Source organism: Parathielavia appendiculata (assembly GCF_033297405.1).
Source record: "Parathielavia appendiculata strain CBS 731.68 unplaced genomic scaffold N657scaffold_2, whole genome shotgun sequence".
NCBI lineage: Eukaryota > Fungi > Ascomycota > Sordariomycetes > Sordariales > Chaetomiaceae > Parathielavia > Parathielavia appendiculata.
The window spans coordinates 2,639,687-2,657,144 of NW_026944221.1; the positions used below are offsets into that span (position 1 = coordinate 2,639,687).

Genomic DNA, 17,458 nt, shown 5'->3' on the forward strand with positions numbered 1-17,458 from the left:
GGACCGACGCCTGAGGGAGCGGGAGCAACTGAATGCGCTGGCAGCAGGTTTTGGTGTCTCATCAAGGCAGCAGTCGCATCGACAAGTGTCTTGCCATGGATATTTCCGATTCCCGTAGCATGCATCACGGTTATCGATTGATCAGAGGAAGCATGCTCCCACAATTTCAAGTGGAATGAAAACCACTCCTCTCACGGCTTCAATGTCTACTCGGACGTCAGCCTTAGTCCTCTTCGAGAGAGAGCGGTGAACTCGGCTCCCCACCGTCATCCAAAGTAAACAATGGCCCGTGCTCATCCCAGCACCCAGACAACCATAACACCCTGCAAGAGCGGACAAGTTCAGTCTTAAGAGCACCCGACCAGGCCACCACGCCTGTCCCGAAATCGATTCCGGTACCGTCCACACCCAGGAACCCATCGCCAGCTTCACCACTCCTCCACGGTCACTGTCGAGGCAGCAGGCCACCTCCAGGTCGCCCTCCGCTCGGCTAACTTGGCGGCCCCTCCTCTTCTCCATTGTCTCCACCGTTCGTCCAGTCCATCGTCTTTAGTGTATTCGGTCACGCCTGCTCTATCCCGCCTCCCCGACCGCAACAGCAAAGACAGCAATATGGATGGCGAAGGCGTCGCAAGTCGCTACCAGGTGCTGGAAGAACTTGGGCGTGAGTCGCGACCATGGGCGCATCTACTTCGCTCGCAGGAATAGGCTAACGATACGTCTTTGCAGGTGGCAGCTTTGGTGTCGTGTACAAGGGCATCGACAAGGCGACGGGGGAGACAGTCGCCATCAAGCACGTAAGTGCAACCTCGAACATCTTCGCAGTCCGAACAAGCTCTGATCGCTGATCCATTGTGACAGATCGATCTCGAATCAAGCGAGGACGATATCCAAGAAATCCAACAGGAGATCTCGGTGCTCAGCACATGCGCCAGCAGCTATGTCACGCAGTACAAGGCCAGCTTCTTGCGCGGACACAAGTTGTGGATCGTCATGGAGTACCTGGGCGGCGGATCCTGCCTCGATCTGGTATGTCCCTTGCGGCGCGATGTGATCCTCTGTTGAGCTGGTGCTGACGGCCGCGCAGCTGAAATCAGGTGTCTTCAACGAGGTCCAAATCGCCATCATCTGCCGGGAGCTGTTGTTTGGCCTCGAATACCTGCACTCGGAAGGAAAGATTCACCGCGACATCAAGGCCGCGAATGTGCTCTTGTCCGAGACAGGCAAGGTCAAACTGGCAGACTTCGGCGTCGCTGCACAGTTGACCTACATGAAGTCGCAACGGAACACATTTGTCGGCACGCCTTTCTGGATGGCCCCGGAAGTGATCCAGCAGGCGGGCTACGACTTCAAAGCCGACATCTGGTCGCTTGGTATCTCGGCCATCGAACTGGCCATGGGCGAACCTCCACATGCTAGCCTCCATCCCATGAAGGTTCTCTTCCACATCCCAAAGAACCCGCCTCCCAGGCTGGAGGGGAAATTCAGCAAGGAGTTCAAGGACTTTGTCACCCAATGCCTGGTCAAGGACCCTGACCTCCGACCGACCGCAAAGGAGCTTTTGAAACATCGCTTCATTCGCTCAGCCGGGAAAGTGGAAGCCCTGCAGGAGTTGATACAGCGAAAACGAAATGCCGACGCCAGGGCGGACCAACTCAAACACCCGGTCTACTACCAGGAGACCCTACACACCATCTCTCCCAAGGACGAGGCCGACGAGTGGGTGTTCGATACGGTTAAATCAATCGTGCCGAGGAGAGGGACTGTTCGGTCCAGGAAACCGTCGTCTGTTTTTCCGGTTGAGGACGCAATGCGTAAGTTGGATCTCAAGGACGGGCCCCTCCAGCCTAATACGCCGGGGACGGTGCGGAAAGCGACAGGTCGGCGGCAGCCATCGACCGCCTCTCGCCGGAGCTCGCGCCAGAACTCGATCCGCCGTCACGTCTCCAACGGTTCCCCTCGCCCATCGCTTGGCCCGAAGCGCCCTCTTCAACCCGACATGTCGTTTGGCAACTCCGGATCCACCATGCGTCTCTTCCGTCGCGTGCCGTCCGATGGCTTTAACTCGGGCCTCCTGGGCTCTTCTCCGCCCGAGTTTGCCAACGAGAACCACGCGCCGCCAGCATACCACTCCCCGGTTGAACCGAACAGTAAAGAAGCCATGCTGGGCCGCCGACTCTACAACAAAGCGCTCGAGCCGTGTCTCGACGAGCTCCACGCGCAAACAGCCGCCTCCTCCAAGCGAGATGCCCTTGCAAGACTATCCGACGCCTTCGCCTACCTCGATGCAGTCGACCCGGAAGGTGCATACCACCTCCTCCGCAACCTCGTCTCGACCATCTCCCAGGACACCAAACTGAACAACACCTTCCTCCCGCAGCAGCACCAGCCCAGCACGAAGAGCAACAACAACGATAACTCCGAGCCGTCATCTAAACCACCCAACGACGGCACCACCCAGGGAACAGTCCTGATCAAAGGATCCCGACCCTCCACCGCCACCACCCTCGCATGCACCCCGCCAACATCCACCTCGTCAAGCCCCACCAAGCTCATCCTCAGTCAGGAGAATCCCCACCTGATGAGCCATCACCGCAGGCGAGGGAGCATGCTCCCGCAGCCTGTCTCCCTTGACGGCAGGGGTTCGCCTGACAAGGACCGGGAACGGGATAGGGATAGAGCAGAGAAGGATAGAGAAAGGGAAAAAATGGCGGCGCTCGAGGCAAAGTTCCCCGGCCGGCCGGCCGTGCCGGGCATGGAGCACTGCAAGGCGCTGTCGGATCTGTTGTATGCGCGCTGGACTGACGGGTTGAGAGCCCGGTGGGCGGTTTTGGCTGGCGCTTGATCTGTCTTCAGTCGGATGTCGAAGCAGCGGCCTCAGGGGCGAGCGGCAGCTAGAGGTGTAAAAGAGCGGCTGGTGTTGAGTGGAAGGTGTTTAGGGAGTATGATGAGAGGAGTGTCTTATGTGGTGAGCGTGCCTGCTTTCCACGGGCAATTGTCGGGATCTCAATGGATGGGTTATGATGTCATACCCTGGTTATGTCTGGCTTGCGTACGCTCACTGTGTCGAATGGGTGGATGGGGTTTGTCTTTCCGGTTCTCTGCCCTTCTCTGATTGCCCGGTTGGGATTTATGAAGGGGCCGGATATGACTGGATGATTTACATGACTGGATGGATGGATGATTGACGGATGGCCTCGACGGCGCGACGGACGCTTGTATCATATGGATGTAATGCTGGAGGGCTGAGGAAGGGTGGCTCCTGTCTTCCCGTTTCTCTGATGCGCTTCAGGCGGGCATAGCATCGAATACTGCAGTATCTTGCTATCTGTACCTTTACTTGCTGGCGTGGTTTTCGGGGCTGTTTGTTTGGCATTCTCATGTTGTTAGTCACGTAGAGCAGACGGCAATGTTGAATAGGAAGCACCGATTCAAGAGCAAGGCTCGTACAGAGAGTCTTGAGGATGAGATACAAGCAGTTGACCTTTTAGGTCCAAAGACGCAAGACTGCTGACTAAGGTGCCATCCAACACGACCCCTTTGGTGGGCAAGAAAAAAACATACAACACCAGGGATTCGCTGGTCGTCACCGACCCAACTACTAATCTGGCTCTCACAAGTTTGACTAGGGGAGAGCGGACGGGATCCCGTATATTCTTGTGGATATGGTCGTATGTACTTGGATTAGGCTTTGGGAGAGGTTATAAGCGGAGGAGACCCTCAAGCTTTCCAACATAACCATCGACTTGACAGACCATCGCAATGTTCTTGTGTAAGCCAACCGCGCGCCTTGCTGCCCAAACTGTGGGACTAACCTATCCACTAAAAAATTTGGCCTAAACTCTGGATCCCGTATCATACAATGAGACTTTCTTGTTCAGTTTCGTCCCCTGTAAACCCCCATCGCAAGAAAACCCCTAACGACGGAGACACCTTAGGGGCTAATTCGGCGCAGCAAAGCCCCTCGCGGTGGCCCGAGCTTCACTCGTGTGCGGGACCATGACCCACGCCCTAATCCATCCCTTTTTGGTAGCAGGCTAGCGTTGCTTGGGGCACTGGAGCACGGAGCCTTCGCTCACGTCTGGTTCCTGCTCTGCTCTGCTGCACATCCCACCCGCTGCTTTCAATCGTCATCATCGACCTTGGGGTTTCTCCTCCTCACTTGCACCCTCCTTCCAACCACAAGTTTCTCCCCTTTCAGGCTTCTGGCATCTAAGTAGCCATCGCCATCAAGCCCGCCACTCCCTCTCGGCTCTATTCGATCTTTCATTAACCCCCTTGGGCTCGAAAGCTTTCAGCACGTACCAGGTAATTGTCCGCGATCCGCAATCTGAACCCCCAACAGCAACAGCCAAACTCGATATCCCGGTCCGGTAGACGAGACACCCGACCCGGCTCCTATCCACTGCTGCCCGCAAACGTATCCGACCAAATTGTGTGTCGCACTCGACGTGCATCCATCTCGATCTGATCGACCTGCTTCTGCTTGCCTTCCCTGCCGCTTGCGAACACCAATCGCCGCCATGGATCAGCAGCAGCAGCAGCATCAGCACCAACAGCAGCCTCAGCCTGGAGGTGTCCCCGGTCCTGCTGGCCGCCGGCTGCACATCGCCCATCGCAGGAGCCCGTCGGAGCTAACCCCATTGATGAGTATGTTTGCGAATCCTGGTAGTAAGTTGCTGTTTGCCATTCTTGATCAAACCACTCCTTTCTGCTCTGCTTGCTCTCGTCAACTTTGTCCGCAATCGCTGTTCCTCGCCCTGTCGGGTATCAGCCTCGGGCGTTGTTGCTTTACCCCCTTTCCCTCTGCATGTGTGCAACATGAATGCTAACCCGAATTTCTCCACGCAGTGGAGCAGCTGGCCATCCAGCAACAGATTGAGCTGTTGCAGCAGCAGCAGCAGCAGCTTCAAGCTACCTATCAGCAGATGGGCATGTTGCCGGGCCAGGCCTTCAATCCTCTCCAGGCTGCAATGTCCAACATGTCGCCGCAAGCCGGCTTCCAGTTCCCGACTCCGCTTCCGCAGCAAAACGTGTCCCTGGCGGCGCCAACACAACCCCTGTCACATCGCCGTAATCAGTCGGCGGTCCCCAACATGGGCATGGGCCCACCTCCGGCACCGTCGTCTGGCGCGTCCGGTTCCGCCTTTGGCAGCTTTGACAATTCGCAGGGACAAGGCAGGGACAATGCTGGCGGTCGTGGTGGCCGAGGTGGCGGCGGTGCTGGCGGCGGACATCAGAGACGTCACTCCTTGGCCCTGGCCGATGCCAAAAAGGCCGCTGAAATCGCCCAGCAGAAACGCACCACATCCGGCTTCCAGTTCCCGGCCCCTGGTGCCACGAGCTCCGCCGAAAAGCAGGAGAACGAGGCCCAGGGTGCTGTCCCCACACAGCCCGCGGCGGAAAGTCAGCCGGCGCCCGTCCCGTCCTTCCGCGGCGGACGTGGCGGTCATGGTCGGAGCCAAAGCATGGCTGTTGGCGCGAATGGCCGTGGAGGCCTTGGCGGCGACTTCCCCCGCCGTGGTGGCGGCGGCGGCCATGCCCGCACTTCGTCTCGAAACTTTGACAGCAACTGGCGGACTCAAAGCCAGAACCAGGGCCAGGACCAGACGGCCGGCGCCGGTCAGAATCAGGGATTCCAGCCGGGCCACCGTAGTCGAAGCTCCATCAGCCACCAGTCCATCTCCAACCTCGGGGCCTTCCAGTACCCAGGCCAGCCTCAGCTGATGCAGCTCCCTGGCCAAATGATGATCCCCAACATCTACGCCGGCCAGCAGCTGAACCCCATGCAGCTCAACCAGCTTCAGGCTCTCCAGGTTGCCTCCATGAACGGCCAGCACATGGCCGGGCTCGGGGCAAGCCAGCACGCTCCTCATATGGCTGGCCAGCAACCTCAGCAGCAGCAACAGCAGCGCAAGACGCTTTTCACCCCATACCTGCCGCAGGCCACTCTTCCTGCTCTCCTGGGCGATGGACAGCTCGTCTCTGGCATTCTTCGCGTCAACAAGAAGAATCGGAGCGACGCCTACGTCTCGACCCAGGATGGCCTGCTTGACGCTGACATCTTCATCTGCGGTAGCAAGGACCGCAATCGCGCTCTCGAAGGAGATCTGGTTGCGGTTGAACTCCTTGATGTCGATGAAGTGTGGTCCCAAAAGCGCGAGAAGGAAGAGAAGAAGAAGCGCAAGGACATCACTGACACGCGTTCCGGGTCTACCGCTGGCACTAGCCAGGGCGGTGGTAACGGCGACGACAATGGCAATGGTGAAGGCGGAATTCGCCGGCGCGGCAGTTTGAGGCAACGTCCCACTCAAAAGAAGAACGATGATGTTGAAGTTGAGGGTCAGAGCCTGCTTCTTGTTGAGGAGGAAGAAATTAGCGATGAGCAGAAGCCTCTGTACGCCGGGCACATCGTCGCCGTCATTGAGCGAGTGGCGGGACAGATGTTCTCGGGTACCCTGGGTCTGCTTCGGCCCAGCAGCCAGGCGACAAAGGAGAAGCAGGAGGCCGAGCGGGCTGCGCGTGATGGGAGCATGTCACGGCACCAAGAGTCCCGCGCGCAGGAAAAGCCCAAGATCGTGTGGTTCAAGCCGACTGATAAGCGGGTTCCGTTGATTGCGATCCCCACGGAGCAGGCTCCGCGCGACTTCGTTGAGAAGCACCAGGATTATGCAGACCAGATCTTCGTGGCCTGCATCAAGCGCTGGCCCATTACCTCTCTGCATCCGTTTGGCACTCTGGTTGAGAAGCTTGGCAAGATGGGCGATCTCAAGGTCGAGACGGATGCGCTGCTTCGTGACAACAACTTTTCGTCGGACGAGTTTGCCGATGCCGTCCTGCGCAGTGTGGGTCTCCAGGACTGGACGATTGCCAAAGAGGATGAGGCTGCCATGGCGGCCCGCCGAGACTTCCGTAATGAGAAGGTCTTCACTCTAGACTTGAACGGCTCGGCCGAGCTCGGAAACGGCGTCCACGTCAAGTCCCTGCCCGACGGCAAGATCGAAATCGGCATCCATGTCCCGGATGTCACGCATTTTGTCAAGCCAAACTCGCTCCTTGACCGCGAGGCAAAGAAGCGGGGCACTGCGGTTCAGCTCGTCAACAGATTTTGTGCCATGCTTCCGCCGAAGGTGTCGGGGGAGGTTTGTTCGCTGACCCCCGACCAAGATCGACTGACGGTCAGCGTTGTTTTCCACGTCAACCCGCACACTGGCGCTATTGCCGAAGGGGATACCTGGATTGGCAAGGGCATCGTCAAGAGCGGCGGCAAGCTGTCTCTCGCGCAAATGGATGAGGCCCTATCCGGCGTTGCCGGATTTAATCATGATGTTGCCGAGGCGGAGGACATCCAGATGCTCAACGTAAGTCTCGGACTGGTTATACGGCAGGGCACTTCCTAACAGTTTTGTAGGTTTTAACTCAGAAATTCCGAGAGGCACGTCTCGGCGCTGGCGGGGAGCCCATTGCCCCTCTCCGCCTCCTGCAGCAGTTGGACGACGAGAATATCCCCGTAGAGCACAACATCTTTGACACGACGCCCGCAACGGAGCTGGTTGAGGAACTCATGCACAAGGCCAACGCATATGTCGCTCAACGCTTATCCCGTGCACTCCCCGAGAAGGCTCTCTTGCGCAGGCAGGCAGCGCCGAATTCACGCCGCCTCCAGACTTTTGTGGAGCGCATGACGGCGCTTGGCTACGAAATTGATCCTTCGAGCAGTGGCACACTCCAGAGCAGCCTCTTCCGAGTCGAGGATGCCGAGATCAGAAAGGGCATGGAGGTGCTGCTGCTCAAATCAATGCAGCGAGCCAAGTATTTCGTTGCCGGCAAGACGGCCAAGCATCTCTGGCCGCACTACTCACTCAACCTGCCGCTCTACACCCACTTCACCAGCCCGACCAGGCGCTATGCAGATATTCTGGTCCACCGGCAACTGGAGTCGGTGCTTTCCGAAGGCAAAATTGAGTACAACGAGGATTTGGAGAACCTGGTCAAGACGGTTGAGGCTTGCAACACCAAAAAGGAGTCGGCCCAGAACGCCCAGGAGCAGAGCGTTCATATTGAGGCCTGCCGTGCGATGGACAAGAAGCGCCAGGAAGTCAACGGCGACTTAATCAGCGAGGGCATCGTTATCTGCGTGTATGAATCGGCATTCGATGTCATCATCCCCGAGTGGGGCTTTGAGAAGCGAGTGCACTGCGACCAACTGCCGTTGAAGAAGGCCGAGTTCAGGAAGGAGAAGCGGATTCTGGAGCTCTACTGGGAGAAGGGCGTGCCCAGCTCGGCTTATGTGCCCGAAGACGAGCGCCCCAAAACTGCCATGTCCCAGCGTTTCTCCAGTGCGCTGGCTGCGGCCCGCCAGGCTGAAGAGGCCGAGAGGGTCAAGAAGGAGCGCGAGGAGGCGACCAGGAAGCAGACGGAGACGGGCACCATCTCGACGGACGACGTTGATGCGCTGTTCGACGACGACGAAGAGAACGCGTCAGACAACGCGTCGGACATCACGGAGGCTATGGCAGGAGCGTCGCTGGCGGAGCGGCCGACGCAGAGCGTTCCTGGGTCGCCGACACGAACTTCGGCGGATACAGCCGGCAATCTCCACCGCACGCGGTCAGATTCCAAGGTACCGACAGGCGACGTGCCGGAAACGCGGCTGACCAGCAAGGAGAAGTACCTGAAGCTGTTCAAGTTGAGGGAGGAGGGCGGCGATTACATCCAAGATGTGACGGAGATGACGCGGGTGCCGGTCATTCTGAAGACGGATCTCACCAAGAGCCCGCCGTACGTGGATCTGAATTGCTTTTCTTCTCGAGGAATAGAACCCAGCTGACAAGCTCGCAGGTGCTTGACCATCCGGTCTCTGAACCCATACGCACTTTAAGCCAGGCCCTTTTCGTATGTGGGGCCCAGATCGCAGCGGACGGCGTGAAACAATTGACTCACAAGCGAGTCTCCCAAGACGCAGGAAAGAAGACGTAGAGTTTTGGCGACAAGGGGTAATAGCTGAAAGGTGGCAGCAGCATGGAGTGAAAGATTGATACACGGGGAGGACGCCCTAATGAGGGTTCCAGCTCCAAAGATGGTATAGTTCTCTGTATGGCAGTGCGGTAGCTCGGTGCATTCATCGAAGTATGGGGCTGATCGAAGATGGGGCGTCGGTGTTGCAAGGACGGTAGTAATTCGGGCAATGCTGTTAGCGGGTCATCAAAAGGGGAGACAGACAGCAGACGGGCGGAAGGAGACAGAGAGAGGGGAGAGAGGAAGGAGGAGGGCAGAACACATAAGGCAGCCATCTAATAGTCAAAGTACAGTACCTTAGGTTACCTTCGGCATCGGTGTTTGTCAAGATACAGCGTGCCGCGTGGGTTGATGGCTTGCTGGTCGGAGTTATACTGGCGCTGCAGCCGGTTGAACGGTGTCTTTCAATTCATGGTGAGATAACAACTCAGCAGGACTGGGTCTTGGATTCCAGAGCAGCCAGAGCAGTCGATATGGCACCCCGCTAGGAGACTTACAGTGAAGTCACGAAATTTACGGGGGGTTATTCCAGACAATTCCATTGGTACCTGCATTCCCGCCCGTCGTGAAGGGACGGGAGGATGGATGAGCTGCAACACACCTGCAGTTTCCAAACCTACCTAGTTAACTAGACCTCTGAGCACCGGATCTCGGGTTCTAAAAGACAGTCAGGCCCCAGGGCGGGAAACAGCCCTGTGCCGGTCACACAACGTGCCAGGAGCTTGCTGATCCAGGAGACAAGCTTCCGTCCACGCCGGCAAATATCATGATCAACCGGGATTATGCGGGCGAATCTGTTCCCGAGTCCTGATGAAATGGATGGCGATTGTGAGGCAAAGGGTATCCCCGTCCCAGACCGAGAATGTCTCCTCTCGCAATACAAATTGTTCAAGGCTAGATCTGGTCTCCAGATAGAGCTTCAAGACTCAACATCGCCCACGCTAGTTGCTCAACACCCAATTCCAGCCTCCCAGGCTGTTGAAACAGAGATATTCAAGTTTCCAGCCTCTAGAAGTTTTTGGAAGATTGACCGGAAGGCAGATTGTTGTTGTCGCAAGTGCACCACCGAGACCTTTCCGAGCCCTCGGTGTTGATGCGCTCCGTCTGATTGAAACATGGCTGAGACGGGCATCGTGGGCGCCACTGTCGCAGCGTGGGAACCGTGCAGGCCCCTGGAGCACCTTGGCGTTTTGCCCCCTCAGTGGCCAATCAAAGTCTCTGCAGCGGACCCGCTCGCTTGATTCCCCAGAGCAGGGGCTACCTAAACCTTGCATCGACCTCGCTGCTTCAACAACTTTTTCATCGCAACCTTAAACATGTCCAGCGTTGGTCCGATTGGTGCCCTTCAGCCTCATGCCGGCGCTGCACGAACGCGGAAGGGGTGGTATGACTTTATCATGGCGGCTGCAGCAGGGCAGCAACGAGGAAACGAAACACGACGACGTCCCTACTCCGTATTCTTGGCCTTACCATCTGAAGTTCCTCTTGGCGCTGCACATATCACCCCCTTCTATAGACGGCCTGGCTTGGAAACCCAGAGCTTGATGAATCGGCACCACCTTGTCGGGGGCTTTGGGAACGCCCTGAGCGCTAGCCATGAGAGACGCGGCACACACTTACCCTGGCCGCATTATTCTAGCGACTGCTGGTTCCTGACTCCCCTTCCTTGTCTGGACGCCCGCGGGAGGGGTTCACCATGAGGTGATGCGGATGCCGGAACAGTCAACAGCCGCCACTGCTTAGCTTCGGGAGAGGGCCATCCCAGCAGGTCGTCTTTATTCATGGCCGTTTCCCACTTGCACACATGCTGGGATACCTGTCTTGTTCCCTCCTTCATCCCACCACATCTTGTCGCTTTCTTGATCACTCTTCTCGCCCAAAGCGCTGGTCTGCTTTCACTCTCCTTCAAGCAGCTCAGTCTGTCCCTCTTTCAGTCCGGTCCTCTTCCAGTACACACCTCTTCTACCATCTTAAGACTTTTTAATAGGCGACCCTCAGGCAGGATTTCGATTCTTCAGCCAGGCTGGTCTTGCTCTTATTCCGACACTCACCTGCTTTGGCCGACCAGGGAACCTGGGACGAGAGGAAGGGAAAAGAAACAAAAGAAAGGGATCAGTAGAGCTTAGTCAGCATCCACATCGCCAACATGCCTTCCATCAAGAAGACCCTCGGGGCGGCCGTCGCGGGGCTTGCGGCTCTTTCAACGGCACTACCAGCCGTTCCCAAGTTGAGCAGGGCTCAGATGAAGATGTACGAGCACGCAAAGCGTCAAAACGCTGCGGCTGCCGCCCTGGGTCTCACCGATATCGACATCCTGCAATTGTAAGAAACAAAGCTGTCTTCCCAATTTCGAGCTTCCCACTGACCTCTCGCCTCCAGTGCCCTCACGCTTGAGTGGCTCGAAGCGACCTTTTACCAGCAAGGATTCGCACAGTTCCCCGCAACCGACTTCCAAGCGCTCGGTCTTCAACAGCGACAGATCGAGGACCTCCTGAAGATCGGAAAGACAGAAGAGGAACACGTCATCCTCCTCCAAGGCGCCATCGCCCAAGCCGGCGTCCAGCCCGTCCAGCCCTGCACCTACAACTTCGGCTTCACCGACGCCGCCGGCATGGTCGCAACCGCCGCCGTGCTCGAAAATGTCGGCGTCTCGGCCTACCTCGGCGCGGCAGCCCTCGTCTCGGACGGCTCCATCCTCACCACCGCCGGCTCCATCCTGACCGTCGAGGCCCGCCACCAGACCTTTGTCCGCACCGCCAGCGCCGCCGTCGCCGTGCCGCAGGCCTTCGACACGCCCCTCTCGCCGAAACAAGTCTTTTCTCTCGCCGCCCCCTTCATCTCGAGCTGCCCCGAGGGCAGCAACCTGGTGCTGACGGCTTTCCCGACGCTGGCCATGGCCACGGGGCAGAGCGCCCAGGCCGTTGCCGCGGGCACCACGGTGCAGCTGCAGAGCGAGGCCGCCGCCGGCGCCACCCACTGCGCCTTCACAACCGGCGGCGTCCCCGGCGGCACGCTCTTCACCACCTTTGACCCGGCCGCCGGCTGCGTCGTACCCCAGGGCATCGCCGGCATCACCTATGTCAACCTGGCGAGCGCCGGCCCGCTGAATGGCGTGCTGACCGATGATATCATCGTGGCTGGGCCCATGGTGATGCAGGTCTCGTAAGAGAGTTTGGTTTCTTAAAGTACAAGAAGGGTGTGGGGTGTTCGGAGTGATGGTGTGGTTATGGATTCAAGTGAGCCTCCGAATGAGTTGGAACCCGAACGGGAGTAACCATGAAAACGTGTAAGCCTGCCTTGAGGGCCATACATTCACGGGTACCTATCCAGATCAGACCAGCCCTGAAAGAGACACTTTTCTTCCCTACCTCACTTACCATAGGATTTTCTGTTCATTTCTCTCGTTGAAAGTCGCTTGTTAGCGGGGAGTATCCCACCCCTCCTAAGATAATACCTTTCTGTATATACTCCGGACCTTCAACACATGTTGTTGATGACCCTGGTGGATCAAGTGGTGTTGCGGAAACGGCTTCTTTTTCCTTTCCATCCCTATCAGCCGCCTTTCTTTCTCAACTTCTCTTCTTGTTTCTTTATTCCGTTCTATCAACTGGGGGCGAGATTGCTGGGAGATACCCGCTATGTTTGGGGAAGGAAAATGGTGATTTACCCTGCATGTATGACCTAATTTTGGTATTGTCACAAGAATCTTGAATGGCTATCATCTTACATGGCACTAAGATTCAGAAATTTGTAGTTACTGCAGGTTTCAGCTATGCAGGGCGAATTGTTGAATGTTCCACTTGACTTGATACCCCATATTCCATGCTACTGACAAACCCTTGCCAACGCTCTTATAGAAGATCGGACCACCAGGGAACTGTCCGACATATATGTCAGGATTAGATACAGAGGACTCGACTCAGGCCTGGGATGTCCTCATGATTGGAGGTCGAGCATCTTCTCCATACACCCGCATTAACCCGACCCAGCCCGGTCTGTGCCGGCAAACCGCAAGACGGGAATCCCGAACATCAACGTGCCGGCCTTCGCACGCTCCAGAACGTCGGACAGACAGCACGGTCTGTAGCACACGCCCTAGCCACTTACGGGATCCCATCCCCGATTACACCTGTACATTACTAGCCTTTGGTCTAGCCGATGTCTTGCATATCCGACACCCGATCCACGACAGGGGAAGCCCCCGTGTTGGTCTCATCACCAACCTTCCACAGTAAGTACCCTTGGCACCCACGCGACAAATAACATACAACACCTGGCATGCGTTTATAGTGTGCAGTGCCCGTCGTTGACAGATCTTCTCCATTCGTATGCCACGGTCCGAACTGGATCTTTTCGAAGGAGCCGAGAAAACCAGGACCGTGGATGGCAAGGCCAGGGGCGAGGTCCATTGCCTCCTTGCCCACGAACTGCACTCGCCATTGATGAGCCGCCGTGGGTTCCACAATCTCGGAAGTTTTCAAGATAAGGTTATCTAGCGTCAAGGACCCTGCATCTCGGCGCCGCGTGTTGCTTCGGTTATCACCCGAAACGGGTGGTTGGGTAACACGCGGACCGTGTCGCATGCGGGCGTAGTGCGACGGCAGTCTGTTATCAAGGCGTAGGACAAAGACATCAGATCGGATGTCCCTTGTGAGAAGCATGTGAGAGATGCGAAAATTACTTAAGGCCCAGAGGTTTCCCATGTGCTCTAGAGGTCGTTGGATGGGAATCTCTGTGATGTCTGCCAACTCCTGGCCCCACTCGGTACGTTCTCGACCGATGAAGGAAACTTCCCACGGTTACATCGACCCCACCTGATGACCAACGTGAACCGCAGTGTTGGATGTCGCATGCGCTCAACAGTGGAATTCGACTTTGGCATCAAGTCGATCGAATGTTGTTTTCCGCTTACCTTAGGAAGCCGGCATCGCGGTCGATATCCAACGAGTTGAGCGATTTGTGTGTCCACGCTGGGAGAGACATGGTTCTGTGAAGAGGGACCGAACAACACGCTGCGTCGATAGGGTTGAAGGCCGAAAGCAACGAACCGAGTCAACGGACCGATTCGACTTGCCTATCAACGACATTGTTGGCCAATAATTACCAGTTGCCTTTAGCAACTCAAGATAAGGGAATATCGAGGTGGATGATCGGAAACTTAAGGACAGGCCCAACCCACCTCGCCCACGTACCCAGCGGCGTCGAGGTGGAGGGAAAGCTTGGGGGCACCCATGCTCACACTTGCCAGATCCGGGATGATTCGGAGACGAGGGGCTGCAACTGCGCTGCAAGTTACGATGCGAAGTCGGAGACGAGCGAAAACAGACCGGACGACTTTGTCAGAGAAACGACCCTGACAAGGCGCTCCGCCTGAGGTGCGCTCATTACTTCGCCAAAAGGTCAATCAATTCATTGCTGAGGGCAACCAATGGATTTCCGCGAATACGCGAAGGGATGTTGTCAAGCACGACCCCAAACAGCGAGCGGCCACTCACATCGCCGCTGACAGGTAAAGGCACGCGAGCATGCCGAGAAAGTCATGGTGCTCCAAAATCATGAATGTCGTCGCCGAACATCAGTGGCACACGCGATTAACGTTATCGATAAGCAGACCATGTGGATAGCACATTGTCAATGATATATCTCGGTCAATCCGTCAGTGGCGAGAGGATGATCACCCCTACAGCAGCAGAGCAGATACACAACCGGGCCAGGTGTTCCGTGGTGCCGGGCGTGGGATGAACTGTGTGCCGTGTTCCAGAGGGGAGCGAAAACCGGCGCGGCTCGAGGCCAAACCATCGCCAAGACGTGGCCACTCGTCCCGGACAGGGAACATCTCGTGTGGGTATGCAGTCGACTTCGCGGCTTCGCCGCCTCTCATGGTTCGACGCGCCCAATCGAAGTCGAGCGGGATTTGAAACGGAGCTACGAGCTGGGGAAGCCCCAACCATAACCACAATTATGGCCTCCTTTTTCGGACGGCCTGTTCTCGGAGCCGGCGAGCATGGTTCCCTCGTGTCGTCTCATACCAGCCGTCGCCTCCTTGCAGCCCCCCACCATGTAGCCAGACGCTCTTGTATATAATCTGGTCCCTTTCCCGCCTCACACATCCTCACCCTTTCGTTCCCTCATCACTTTCGCAGTTCGCAGTGTAGGTCAGTCGACGTGTGTGATATCCCGGGCGATTCTCTTCGAACCCGACAAGACCGTCCAAGACTTCTCTGAAATTCAACCGATCACCCGTCACAATGTCGCAACTTCCTTCTGAGCCGGAGTTTGAGCAGGCGTACAAGGAGCTCGCCCTTACGCTGGAGAACAGCACGCTCTTCCAAAAGAACCCCGAGTACCGCACCGCGCTCAAGGTTGCCTCGATCCCCGAGCGTGTTATCCAGTTTCGCGTGGTCTGGGAAGATGATGCCGGCAACCTTCAAGTCAACCGGGGCTACCGTGTTCAGTTCAACTCGGCTCTCGGCCCCTACAAGGGTGGCCTGCGTCTGCACCCCTCCGTCAACCTCTCCATGTAAGGAAATTGGGAGACAGGAAGAAGAAAAGAGGAAGGCCTCAGGCTAACAAATCTCTAGTCTGAAATTCCTCGGGTTTGAGCAGATCTTCAAGAATGCGCTTACTGGCCGTAAGTTTCAGCCCAATGCAAGACAAACGGGGACTGAGAAGCACTTTGCTGACATGTGGTGGGGACACCAGTGATGATGGGCGGTGGCAAGGGTGGATCCGACTTCGACCCCAAAGGGAAGAGTGACGCCGAGATCCGGCGATTCTGCGTCTCCTTCATGCGCGAGCTCTCCAGGCACATTGGCGCCGACACCGACGTCCCCGCCGGCGACATTGGCGTGGGTGGCCGCGAGATCGGCTACATGTTCGGTGCCTACCGGCGTGAGCGCAACAAGTTCGAGGGTGTCCTAACCGGCAAGGGCCTCGACTGGGGCGGCTCGCTCATCCGGCCCGAGGCCACCGGGTACGGCCTCGTGTACTACGTCGGCCACATGCTTGAGCTCGCTGGTGCCGGCACCTACGAAGGCAAGCGTGTCGCCATCTCGGGTTCCGGCAACGTTGCGCAGTACGCCGCGCTCAAGTGCATCGAGCTCGGCGCCACCGTCGTCTCGCTTTCCGACTCCAAGGGCTCGCTCGTGGCGGTCGATGATGGCTTCGTCACGGTCGAGGACATTGAGGCCATCATGCAGCTCAAGGCCAAGCGTCAGGCGCTGGCCGAGTACACGCCCAAGGGCAAGCTCCAGTACATTGAGGGCGCCCGCCCGTGGGTCCACGTCGGCCACGTCGACATCGCCCTTCCGTGCGCGACGCAGAACGAGGTCAACAAAGAGGAGGCGCTGGCCCTGGTGGCCGGCGGCACCCGCTTCATCGCCGAGGGCTCCAACATGGGCTGCACGCTCGAGGCCATCGAGGTGTTTGAGAACGAGCGGCGGCAGAAGAAGGGCGAGGCCATCTGGTACGCCCCGGGCAAGGCTGCCAACTGCGGCGGCGTCGCCGTGTCGGGCCTCGAGATGTCACAGAACAGTCAGCGTCTCGCGTGGACTAAGGACGAGGTCGACCAGAAGCTTAAGGACATCATGAAGAACGCCTTTTACCTCGGCCTCAACACGGCCAAGGAGTACGTCGAGAGCAGCGAGGGCGAGCTTCCCAGCTTGGTCGCTGGCAGCAACATTGCTGGCTTCGTCAAGGTCGCCGAGGCCATGCGCGACCACGGCGACTGGTGGTGAAGGGGACGGGCGGCATCAGCCTCGTCGAGGGAGTGAGGTGTGCTTTTCCTTATGGTCCTCATTGGCGTTTATGGATGGAGTTGGGTCGCACGAGTTCTACGACATGATTCCCTGGGTCAACCGGCAAGCGGAAGGGAAGGGGTATTTCCTGGGTCTACCTGTATAGAGGAGCGATTGCTTTCACAATATCAAATACAATATCAAATGAATGTCTCAAGAACCAATCACAAGCGAAGGCGAGATTTTGGTATCTGGCATCGGAATACCAACCTGGAATATACGCCCCTCCCCGCTTCCGCTCTGATACTCCGTAGCTTCCAATATTCAATCCGTATGCGCAGCGGCATGTTCCTTCCGCGGATAGACGGGTGCCTCTTGGGTAACGGTTACACAGGCCCTTGTCACCGCATGGTTCCAGGCTAAGTTGATCATCACGAAAAACGACATTCGGTTTCGACTTGATACCGACAGGATTGTTCCAATAATGTCACTTGTCACACGAATGTCGTACAAAGTTCGGAAACATCCTCTTCTCCCGTACCTCAGGACCTTGGCTTGCACAGTTCAACGTTGCCCTCCAATCAGCCAAGCAAGGGTTCGGCCACAGCATCGGAAGTTTACTGTCAGTCTACCTCCGTACCAAACGTTCAACGAACTGCTGTACTCCGTGGCACCAGGTCCTTTTTTAAGCTTTCAATTACCAC

The 17,458-nt window shown here is 57.1% G+C and overlaps 5 protein-coding genes across 5 annotated transcripts; 4 read left to right on the forward strand and 1 right to left on the reverse strand.

Annotated features, from left to right (window-relative positions):
* Positions 1-612: 612 nt before the first annotated feature.
* Positions 613-2,845, forward strand: N657DRAFT_678189 (Pkinase-domain-containing protein; the record flags this gene model as incomplete). The annotated part of the gene is made up of 4 exons (XM_062796054.1): positions 613-664; positions 730-797; positions 862-1,029; positions 1,088-2,845. The coding sequence occupies 4 exons, from the start codon at positions 613-615 to the stop codon at positions 2,843-2,845; spliced, it is 2,046 nt and encodes a 681-aa protein (XP_062651377.1).
* Positions 2,846-4,523: 1,678 nt separating this feature from the next.
* N657DRAFT_564557 (RNB-domain-containing protein) lies at positions 4,524-8,881 on the forward strand (the record flags this gene model as incomplete). Its single annotated transcript, XM_062788287.1, has 4 exons — positions 4,524-4,671; positions 4,852-7,361; positions 7,412-8,781; positions 8,842-8,881. The coding sequence occupies 4 exons, from the start codon at positions 4,524-4,526 to the stop codon at positions 8,879-8,881; spliced, it is 4,068 nt and encodes a 1,355-aa protein (XP_062651378.1).
* Positions 8,882-11,164: 2,283 nt separating this feature from the next.
* N657DRAFT_565375 (uncharacterized protein) lies at positions 11,165-12,184 on the forward strand (the record flags this gene model as incomplete). The annotated part of the gene is made up of 2 exons (XM_062788354.1): positions 11,165-11,340; positions 11,398-12,184. 2 exons carry the CDS (start codon positions 11,165-11,167, stop codon positions 12,182-12,184), a joined length of 963 nt encoding a protein of 320 aa, XP_062651379.1.
* A 584-nt stretch (positions 12,185-12,768) lies between these two features.
* On the reverse strand, positions 12,769-14,128 carry N657DRAFT_641617 (uncharacterized protein). The gene has a single exon (XM_062792178.1). The coding sequence runs from the start codon at positions 13,719-13,721 to the stop codon at positions 13,170-13,172; it is 552 nt and encodes a 183-aa protein (XP_062651380.1). The 5' UTR covers positions 13,722-14,128; the 3' UTR covers positions 12,769-13,169.
* A 1,138-nt stretch (positions 14,129-15,266) lies between these two features.
* Positions 15,267-16,754, forward strand: N657DRAFT_631399 (glutamate dehydrogenase; the record flags this gene model as incomplete). Its single annotated transcript, XM_062791052.1, has 3 exons — positions 15,267-15,538; positions 15,600-15,649; positions 15,721-16,754. 3 exons carry the CDS (start codon positions 15,267-15,269, stop codon positions 16,752-16,754), a joined length of 1,356 nt encoding a protein of 451 aa, XP_062651381.1.
* Between the last annotated feature and the right edge of the window lie 704 nt (positions 16,755-17,458).

What these genes read in the sequence shown, in the direction of transcription:
- N657DRAFT_641617 (XM_062792178.1), bottom strand. Translation starts at nt 13,721, where the DNA reads ATGGGAAACCTCTGGGCCTTAAGTAATTTTCGCATCTCTCACATGCTT.